The 11,000-nt window shown below is 35.8% G+C and overlaps 1 protein-coding gene across 5 annotated transcripts; it reads right to left on the bottom strand.

The window, feature by feature from the left end:
- Nucleotides 1-4,915: 4,915 nt before the first annotated feature.
- LOC103493322 (uncharacterized) lies at nucleotides 4,916-10,602 on the bottom strand. Of its 5 annotated transcripts, XM_017045725.2 has the most exons (5): nucleotides 10,319-10,551; nucleotides 8,475-8,678; nucleotides 7,211-7,400; nucleotides 6,345-6,836; nucleotides 4,916-5,369 (listed from the first exon to the last, which is right to left on the bottom strand). In XM_017045725.2, exons 4-5 carry the CDS (start codon nucleotides 6,633-6,635, stop codon nucleotides 5,226-5,228), a joined length of 435 nt encoding a protein of 144 aa, XP_016901214.1. In that variant the 5' UTR covers nucleotides 6,636-6,836; nucleotides 7,211-7,400; nucleotides 8,475-8,678; nucleotides 10,319-10,551; the 3' UTR covers nucleotides 4,916-5,225. The 5 variants fall into 5 exon arrangements, with proteins under 5 accessions (XP_016901214.1, XP_050942750.1, XP_050942751.1 ...); XM_051086793.1 differs by having other exon boundaries at nucleotides 7,211-7,422; nucleotides 8,475-10,551; XM_051086794.1 differs by lacking the exons at nucleotides 8,475-8,678; nucleotides 10,319-10,551 and adding an exon at nucleotides 7,542-7,635.
- Nucleotides 10,603-11,000: the final 398 nt, after the last annotated feature.

Raw genomic sequence — 11,000 nt, 5'->3', positions numbered from 1 at the left:
CCAGTTTCAACCTCGAGATAAGTGTCGGTAATTGGTTTGAAGAAGTTCTTCATTTGAACGGTGGCACCATACAAATTTGATGGCAGTTGTACGGACTCTATGGACAACAAAGGTTGTAGGTGATAACTTGTAGAAATACAAGTTATTGTGGTCTTTTATGTAATGAAGTCTTATCGCATAAGAATAGAAATAAAAAAAGGAAAATATGAAATTTGATTAACTTGTGGATTGCATTTTGCAAAAGGTCCTCATCCCTGTTTTATTGTGTTTTACATGTTTTTATTGCAGGATAGTAGGCAAAAAGTAGAGCTTGATGATAAGAAAATATTACACAATGAGACGCGTCCATCCAACGCAGTGACAAGCAATCAAGCTAGACAATCTGATGCACTAGCAGACGAATTTAGTTGGGGTGAACGTCTGAGAAAGGACGTCTGTGTAGCACCGATGCATCTTTTTAGGAGCATTAATGACACGTGGATGTCCTATCAACATCATTCCTCGTATATAAATAGAGCTTCTACTTCAAAATCAAGTGTGCACTCTTAGTTGGAGAGCAAGTTCATTTCATCCATTCTTTCTTCTTCCCTTGAGTTTTAGGTGAGAGCTTAAAACAAAGAGAGAGAGGGAGAGTTTTTCTCCCACCATTTTTTTCTCGTGAATAGGTAAAAATCAGAGCCAAGGAGCATGAGAAATCATACTCTACGGCTTGACACATTTATTTGTATTCCATTTTATGTTTTTATTGTATAGCTATGCAATATGTACCCTGTAGTCGAGAGGCCTAAAGTTATATTTATAATAGTGATGCATTTCTTCTTTCATTCTCCCATTTTTCTTTTATTATTCATGTTCAATTTGTTTAATTAGCTTGCGAGTAATGAAATGTGTTTCTAATACTAGAAAATATATTTTTTTTATTTTATAAGTTTTGTTTAGTTAAATGCAGATGTCAACATATTATGTATTCGAGAAAAAGACAATGATATTGATCGCAATCACTTGACAAGTGAGAGCACGCAGTTAACTAAGCAGGTGGTGAGGAGATTGTAGTAATGCAATCTTGTTGCCGAAATCGTCCTTCGCATAAGTTACATAGATGTTAACGTGTGTGGCGAAAGCACTGAAAGGTTGCCCCCTTAATTAAGGACAAATTACTAGTAATGCAAACAAGATAATTAGATATAAATCATAACTTAACTTTAAGTATTTGGATCCCGAAAGGCGAGCAAGTATCACAAAGGCGCCAAAAGATTGCTCGCCCTAATTTGAAGTTAATGTATGCTTTGTATCACCTCGAACTATTAAAGCAAAATTCATTACAATTAGAAAATTAAGCATTCCTTCCTGCCATGTAACGCCCCAACAATTTAGAACTTAATTTATCGTCTTAAGTGTAATTATGGGAACATTGGAAGTAATTGAGGAACTTGATTATTTTGACTTTGTGTTTAATTAAGATTTAGAGTTATATAATTACCTTGTTTTGGATAATAAAATTGGTAGAGTTATATGTGGAAAATAAAGATAATTGGGTTGAGGAGAGAGAGAATTGATTTTTTTTTGTTAAAGGTAATGGTGAGATATTATTTGGAAAAAGAAAGAGAAAGAGAAGGGATTGATGTGATTGGTTGAAATTGAAAGAGGGAGATTTTGATGGGTTTAATGGAAGAAAGAGAGTGAGATTTTGGGGAAGAGAAAAGATAATAATAAAGCTAAAGAATTATTATTATTGATTAAATAGCTCACTATTCATCTTCCTCTTCAACCAAACCAAAAAGGAAAAAAAAAACCCTAGCTCTAAAAGCGTCGCCGCCACCCTCCTCACTCGCCGCCGGTCACCGTGTCGTCCGCCCAAGCCTTCCGTCGGGCCTTCGCCGCAGATCAACCCGAACAGATCAGCCCGAGCCGATCGACACCCATCCGAGCCGCCACTCTTTGCATCTCCAAGCCGTCGGACCCACGCTGCCAGCCGCCCGAATCCGAAAACCCGTGCGCCGCGCCTCGTTCACGCGTAAACCCGACCCGATCGCGTCTCCGCCCCGCTCCCAAACGAAATGTCTGTTGGACCGCGTCTCCTCCGCCTGCAAGCCGTCGCCGAGCGCCACATTTCGTCCCCGTCGTCGCTCGAGCTGGAAGCGCGACCCGCGCGCCCAGCTTCGCGCAAATTAGATCGACCTGCATCACCCTTTGCGACCCGAGCCGCGCCGTACCTGTCTGCGCCGTAGCCGAGCCACTCCTCTCCGCGTCGAGTCGCGCCTTCTACCGTAAGCCGAGCCGACTCCAGCCGTCAAGCGGAGCCGATTCCTGCTTTTCTAGCCGAGTTGATTCACCTGTCCTTGAGCCGCCAGCCTGCTCCAGTCCTTTGCACCTATTTTGGTAAGTTAATTGGGTTTTTGGCACACCCAGTAAGGACTTAAGATTTTGAATCTAAATAATTTATTTGGATTAAACTGATTTATCGCTCTTAAAAATGTAGCTTGGACCAATTGAATTGTAGAGTGAAAGACTCCTTCAGTAAGGACCACCTCCTTGTAACCCGACCACGAGTAAGTTATTCCAACTAAATCCTTGAGTCCTTGGTCGTTTAATGTTCAAGTTATGAAAATTGGCGTTATTAAACATTTAGGACCTCGCTGCTTGGAAAGCGCATTTTCTTGCTGTTAGGACTCGTTGAGCAAATCTCCAGGTAAGAGATTCTACTACTAGTTCTACGACTAGAATCATGAGACCGCATGCATTCCTAGTTATGCACGTTGAGGACTAGACTGTATAACGATATGTCAATTAATGAGGGCATGATGTGACTGATGATGTGATTTGATACGATGGCATGGTATAATGTGATGACGTGGCTTGTTATGACTGTATGTTGGATATTGTGATGAGATGTGACGTGATGATTAGACTGATATGATTACGTGATGATGCTATGTATATGTATGCTATGGTTAGGATACTTGTTAGCTTAACCTATTAGAGTCGTACCTGCATGGGTGTCCTTCGGGATCACCACCTATTTAGGACTGCGTAGTTCGACGGGACCACCAGTCTGGCATGGATATAGATATGATTCGAGTGATTCGACGGGATCCTCGCAGCTCGATTGTCTTAGTGTTTCCTCCGGGTTCGCTATAGACCAGTATGTCCTAGGTGCTCCCTCGGGACACTGAAGACCAGATTCTATTCCTACGGGAGCGCATGTTGCACGTGTTCGAGAACGTGTCAATTATTGGGTACCATTTTCAGGACTCTAATAGGAAGTTAACAGACACCTAGTGGGACTAGTAGTGGGTCCCTTACTGGGTATTTTGTACTCACTATTTCCATGTCATATTTTTCAGGTAGGGGCAGAGGTAAGGGCAAGGGCAAGCTGGCGAGCGACCAGAAGTGACCGTGGCGAGCCATAGGGATTTCTGCTTCCGCTTTACACCCCAGTATAAACTTTCAGTATTTGAATTTTTATTATTCTTTATTTATTATTTCGTTTCTTCAAAAGTAGATAGGGCCCGAGTAGGATTTTAATATTTGTTATGTTTTGCACATTACCTTTGATTTGTTTTTTTTAAATAAATAAAATTTTGAGGTTTTGTTCGTTTTAGCCAACTATATAACTTTAATTATGTTATTTACATTTAGTAATGACTTCGACTCAGTATAAGCAGTTGGGTCGTTACATGCCATGCCTAGAACTGAGTTCACTTTCCATATAATTTCATCGCCATGGTCACCTAACACCACCAATGGCACCTCAATGTAAATAAGTAGGATAAATTGTACTGTTCATATCGACCATGTATAGATTATACCGCATGATTTTAGCTGCACAATAAGATCTTTAAGAGAATTAACTCTCTATATTTAACCCTGGACTTATAGGAAACCTCTCTTTACTTGCATTTGGGCAATAGAGAGGAAAACCTATAACACCTGCATATCATTAGAAGCTTTGCTACGCATGAATAGAATTACACCTTTTATTACATAACCCTACTTCATTCATTTGATAGTCGCTCAATTAGAGCCCTAACATGACATAACCACGGGCTATTGAATGTCACGTAAAATAAGAAGCAGTAGGCACTGGAGATATTGGTCGACAATGACCTGAATGGTGACGACAACAACATTAGTTAGGTTTGCGACAACGGGGATGGTGAGGTTATCGTTGGTGGTCAAAGTTTTTGTGGTAGGGTTTTTCATTGGTTGATTTTTGTCAATGTCGGCTAGGGTTTTGTTATCCATGGCCATGGCTCTAATACCATATAAAAATTAATAAAAAGAGAAGAACAAAGAATAACATTTACGTGGAAAACTCTAATTCAAAGAAAAAAAAACTATGACATGATATGAATTATTGTATATTTCTCTTGTTATATATCAAAAGAATACAAGGGAGGTAATTTATGTAGGCCATAAAGAGCATTAGACAAAAAAATGAAATAAACAAAGATATACAAATTACACAAATAACTTTATTACAATTATTTCCAACAGAATCAAACATTTTTACCATACTATACAAAAGCAATTTAGTAAACAAACAAAACAAAATAATATATAGATGATAAGCCCCTCTCTTTTAACTTGTTCTAAAAACATAAAATATTTACCTATTAATTTAATCCCTTCATTTGATTTTTTAATATAATTCTTCTTATAAATTACTCAATAAAAAGATAAAATTGCTGAAGAAGTTTACAAAACATATCAAGTTTCCAGATTTTACTTGTCATACATTAGTATAATTTATAAACATTTTAATTCATTTTGCTATATTTGATAATGCTTCAATTTTTCCAAAAATATCTATCTACAGTACCATTTGATCAATATTTTTGCAAAATTGAGACCTCTGCATCAGAACATTTGAAAGACTTTATATAGAATTTAAAAGTAAAAGTAACTTCAAAGAAAAAAGTCTGGAGTATAACATTTGAAAGTAGCTTGAATCAGTCTTACAAAAGTGAAGCGATTTTATACTCAAATCTTTATGGAACAAGTAAACTCATGTAAATACTTGGAACTTCTTTGACAATCAATTTACAGATGCAACCCAGAAAGAAAAAAAGGAAGAAGAAGTATAAGCATTTGAGCAAATCTCCCTGTGGGTGAAGAAGCACAAGTATTATTATTATTATTCTAAGAAGAAGCAAAGCTGATAGTTTTCCTAAATGCAGCAACAGCTTTCAATGGAGGCAACAACAAACATGAAACTATTTGCTTCAAGGACCTGAAAAATTATGGTGATGAGATGGCCAATAAATTCCCTCTCTCTGACATGGCAGAGGAGCTGGTTGTGCAATGAAGGTGGGAATGTGCTGACCTGGCATCAACACTGAGAAATCAGATGCATATGATGTTGACACCTGTCACAGAAATACCACCACTCAATAAACAAAAATGAAAAACATATCATTTCCAAGTGCTCAAATTCAATGCACAATGACTTGACCTTGAAAGAAAAAGTACGTATTGTGTAATCATTGCTATTGGTTCTTGTTGATGTTCCGTGTCTTGTCACTGTTATGATAAAAAATCATATTCTTGAAGAAAATAGAGAAATTAGTCTTTTTTTTTTTTCTTTTTTTTTTTTTTTTATCTTTCAATCGACTAAAATGTCAAGTTATTTTTGGGGATTTTTTTAGCCTAGCATAGCAGTGAATTTTGAAATATAGTAGTCACAAAACTAGTTGGGAGATTACAGTCGTTTTCTGTGTAAGTTTTGTCAAGATGAAGTTTATAAAGTCATTTGTGTAACAAGTCAGTAAAACCAGTATTCTCTTAGGGCGGCCCAAGATGTTTGGCCAAGGAGTTGAGGAGTATGAGTTGGAGGTATGGTGTTGTGAACTTCACTTCCCTGTTCGGCCCAAGGAGTTCGTCGGCTTCGAGACTAAAAAACATCAATTTTATGCAATGTCTTGCTTTATAAACGTCTTATTGTGGACCCTAGATTTCACTACTCCCATATGCCTCGTTATTTACTCATATATTGGGGGAAAAGGCATCTACTTTCAAGTCTCAAGGGTGAAAACAATGTATTAACTGTTACAGACACCTCCTCATATTGTAGTAGAAAGAATTAGTATATTCAAGATAATACATGTTTATATTTATTCTAGAAATAAGAAAGAAAAGTTGGTTTTAAGTTATCTTCTACTAATCTTTAAGCAAATCTGTTCAAGGGGAAAAAGGCCTTATTCTATAACGATATGTAGTTTAAGGCCTCACCAACTGAAACACTAGAGTTCTAACGATATTAAACGAAGGTTGGTAATATAGACCCCACAAGCCAAGAAATTAAACTTGAAATGTAAAGGCAAAGAACTCGGTTCGAAATGTACCGTATTTGGACTTGCGAATTTCTCAGCTGGAGTTGACTCTGAGTTGTTGGTAACTTCATCAGATGAGGAGAAGGGAGAACTTGGTCTAAACAGATGCTCAAAGATGGCCATGACAAGGAACATTGATATCAAGATTGCAGTGGCAACAAAGCCAAAGGAAATGGCATTCATGGATGATCCAAAGTTCTTCCAAGGAGCTTCTTGACCAATGCCGGTCTGAGATGATGGGCTTTGGTCTGGAGTTGTGTAAATGTTCCATGACTTTGATCTTTCAGACCCAATCTCACTCATACCTCTTCTGATATTTTGTAAGCACTGCAGCTTCTTCCTTTAACTTTCTGGTAGTGGTTTTAATCTTTTTCAACTGAATGCTTTGCTTGGAACAAAAATGATGCTGATGAAAATGGGTTCTACATAAGAATGTAATGCTGATGGCCCCTTAGCCCGGAAAAGAAACTGATTTTCTCAGCATTTTCTTTATTTGAATCCGATCTTCAAAGGCAGAGCCACAAATTTTGTTATAAGGAGGGCAAAAATCTTATAAAGTCAATTGTACTAAAGCAGAAGGGGGAAAATTAGAAAAGTTTAAAACTTTCAAAAAGACTTTGAAAAAACTCCAGACACACAATATGGAGTCACAGGTGGGGGAAGGTGGATCTTTGTCTTATCTTTTATTAGATCTTCAGCTAAATACAGAATAGGAACTTCCAATGTTTTTTGTTTTCCCTAAATGTACATGCTTCAATGATTAAGATACCGAGGCCTTCCCTCGTCCAGGGAAGTAGGGGCAGGGGGTGGGTGTTGTTTGTGTGGAAGTGTTAAAATAAGAATGACAAGAGAATAATAAACAAAAAGCAAGAACTTACGGAAACCAATGGACGAGGATGAAGAAGTCCAAGATCCTCTGTGATGGCAGTTAGTTATATTTTGATGACACGATATCAAAAACGATGAAAACCATCTGTTATAAGCTACTCAGTCTCTTAAAGCCATCTAAAATTTTTATTTAGTTTTGAAGGATAGTTTGCATCCAATACTTCCAATTCCATAGCTAACCTGTCACGAAAAAACAAGACACCTATTTTTCTCAAACCATTATTTAATAAAGAAAGCATCCAACCCGCACCAACTCACACTTTCCACTATAGAAAAATAAAACAAATAGGAAAAGAGTTTATTATAATTTGATTACTACACCTTTTTCCATTTAATTGTGATGCCTAGCTTAGTGAATACTATACTTTGTCTGAAGCAACAAACTTTAAGAAAGCAAAAGAATGGCCCTCCCTGTCTGGGAAGCCAAAATAAGGGCTCATTGGTAATTGCAAAAGTATCCACATTTTAAAAGAAATAAATCTCATTTAAATTTTAGCCTAAACTAAACCCAGTCACCATGGGTGAGGTAACTAAAGGTGTTTAGGAAGTTAGAGGAGGTTTACAGCCTGCCCCATTCAGATCATCTCCTAAATTTCAAAGATAACATTGAATCAAATTGTATGCACTAACCCATACTCAGAACTATTACTTTTACCTCGATAATGATTTTTCATCCATATTTACTGACAGAGTAGAAGAGGAAACAAAGATAAACAATATGCTTTGCTTTGATATAATTAATCATTCTGTGATAATGGTTTTTATGGAGACATTATTAGAACTGGTCACTATGCTATGGCTATTAAAAGAATTTCTCGTCAATGAAATGAGAGTAACACTAAAAATTTCTCAAGTTTTCTTTACAGACCTTTTAGCCAAAAAATACATTTTGAGATTCTTCAATACATAATGAATAAGTATTGAATAAGTTCAATTTGAATAAGTCCCTTCATAATTCATCATTGGGAGGGTAGCAAATCTCACACAATCTCACATAAAAACACCATGAAATCAGATGTATGGAAAAAGAACACAAAAAGCAGTCATGATATTGATATATTAATTTAAACAAAATAAAGTTTGGCCCAAAGTGAAGGCATGTCTTGTTTGTGTAACCATTTTCTATCAAAAAGAATGAAGAAAGGAAAATTATAAAAAAAAAAATAGGTAGAAAATTATTCCTTCAGAGAAAGAATATAAAGATAAAAAAACAACATAATAAAGAAAAACAGAAGAGAATAATGTTTTGCTAACCTTACAGCTATGCTGTACCAAGCACAAGCATATCCATATAATTCAAGAGAAGAAAGAAAATGGTTTGGTAGCAAAAAAGAGCAGAGGTAGGAAAGAATGTGATGTAGACCACAATTATTCCTCATATATCTCTCCTCTTCACGTAGTCTGTTGAGAGGAACCCATAACTTTTGTCAGAAACACTAAAGCCATTTGCTGTACCACCTGCAAGTTTAATGTGTTAAAGTAATTAAACCATACCATCAGTTTTTTCTTTATTACTTTAATTTAATTTTTTAACAACTGGGTATTGTGGGCTCCACTCATGTTGTGCATATGCTCACCTCCCACTAATCTTTAGAGAGGCTTTGCCTCCCCGAAAGCTAGCTTTAAAAGACAAAGAAGACTTTCACGTTATTAAGTTTTCTAGTCCTCGAGACATCGGAGGGTATCTCCAAACATCTCAGCCAAAACTTGAAGATTACTACCAATGTTTTCAAATTTATCTTCATTGATTTTAAGTTGTTTTTAGGGCTTGAACACAGGATCTTTTAGAGAATGTCACCAAACAAGGGTACAAAGGGTAAGAAATTTCTTAACCAAGGGAAAATTTTTGCAATTTAAGCATTTAAAAATATACTCTTTTTGTTTTGAAAATTTAAGGGATAAAATGTAAGAGAAAAAATTTAAATCTAAATTGGACTCTGAGGCATTTTGCATCTCTTTCCTCCATCATTCCTCCCCAAGTCTATTGAGGGGTTTTTGTACGGATAACCTGTACTTAAAAACCAGTTTTATTTTATTACATTTTTTATGTTAATTTTTTTATAAAGATATTGTGATATTTTACTCCATTACAAGTTTACAATCCACCTGATATGAAGGAATCAAAAATGTTAATCAAAGACTTCTGTCCATACCAAAGAAATCAAAGTGTTGTGGAAAAGAAAACTGTAATAATTACAACACATATGCGGTTCTTCTGCCTAAAATGCATTGATTGAAGATCTTTTTGTCAACAGAACAATCACCATGTCTGATAAAGACATTGAAATCTTATTAGTTTAAAACCGACTAGTAAATTTTAAACAACATACATTTGTTTCGGCTAGAAAACTGACCCAAATGGTTAAGAGAATCATCTGTTTGTTGACTGCGGTTCAAGCACATAAAGTGCCTAACACCAGGCCACGAAAAGTCACACAAATAGAACAAAATTTGCCCCACTCTTCGAAAGCTAGAACAAGCAAAGAAAGGAAACCAAACACTCTTTAGAGCTAAGAGGTCATGGTTCAACTCATGTGACCACCTACTTAGAATTTAACGTCTTATAAATTTTCTTAACATCCAAATATTACAGTGTCCTGTGCGATAAGTTGATGCTGACCTAGAAACTTACTGATAAAAAGAATCATAAATCATAGGAAGACAAATGGCTCATCAGAACAAGATTTGATGGGGTTTGAGATGCGGTTCATTACTTTCTTCACTAAATAGACAATAAATTTAATTTCATCCAAAAGGGCACAACAGAAAAAGAGAGGAAAACCAAGTTCCCAATTCCATGTAAGACTTTTTTTTTTTTTTTGAAAAAGTGAAGGGCCCCATGAAAAGAAAACTCAATAAAGAAGAGGTTGAAAATAGATTGAAGCATATATTTTCCCCTTTTCTTTCCTATCTAAGTCCCCACACTCAAGCATCCTTTTACTTTCCCAACAATCAAGCAAAAGAATTCCTCGATGTCCGAAATCAAACAAAAAGAAAATTTGAAAAAAACAAAGGAAAACAAGAAACAAAAAACAATCACACTATTCCGCCGTTGGCAAAAGTTGAAAGTTACATCAATAAAATAGGAATTTCTTCACCTGTTCATCACGTTCTTGGGTTCAATTTCTTTCCCCCAACTGGAGACCCTCCACATGTGTCTTCTCTGTTTATGTGTGGTGAAGTGCGAGAGTGGGAAATGATGCCCATGGCTGAAGAAGAGGAAGGTTTCATTGGAAATTTGAGTGAAAATGATTGTGGGGTTTTTGGTTTTTCTTTTTTTGTTGAATGTGGTAGGCATATTGCATAGGCTTGTTTGAGTCAAGTAAAAAGAAAGTAATTAAAGGGAAGAAAGGAATGTTGTCATGGAGATCCCTTTTTAATGTTCTTACAAGTGAAGAAAAGGAGAAGAGAAAGAAATAGAATTCTTAATGTGATGAACTTGGTTTTATTGTTCATTACATTTGCATTAATGCATCAATTTGCACAAAAATCAAATTAAAAAAACAATCTTTTAAAAAATATAACAAGGCTAATTTACACCGTATAAAACAATTTCGAATACGGATACAATGAAAAATACCAAAAATATGCGGTGGTTAAATGTTTTGGTACGCTATCGTTTAGATTTGTTTAGATTTGCACAGTCAAATTTAAATCATTTATTTATTTTTAACTCTTTCATTTAATTTAGATACAAGATGTTGAAATTTATGTCCTAAAACTTGTATTTTGTTATTTGATTCAATAAAATTTATTATTGAATGTTATAATCTTAAAACC

Source organism: Cucumis melo, chromosome 6 (assembly GCF_025177605.1).
Source record: "Cucumis melo cultivar AY chromosome 6, USDA_Cmelo_AY_1.0, whole genome shotgun sequence".
Taxonomy (NCBI): domain Eukaryota; kingdom Viridiplantae; phylum Streptophyta; class Magnoliopsida; order Cucurbitales; family Cucurbitaceae; genus Cucumis; species Cucumis melo.
This window is presented reverse-complemented; position numbering and strand designations above follow the sequence as displayed.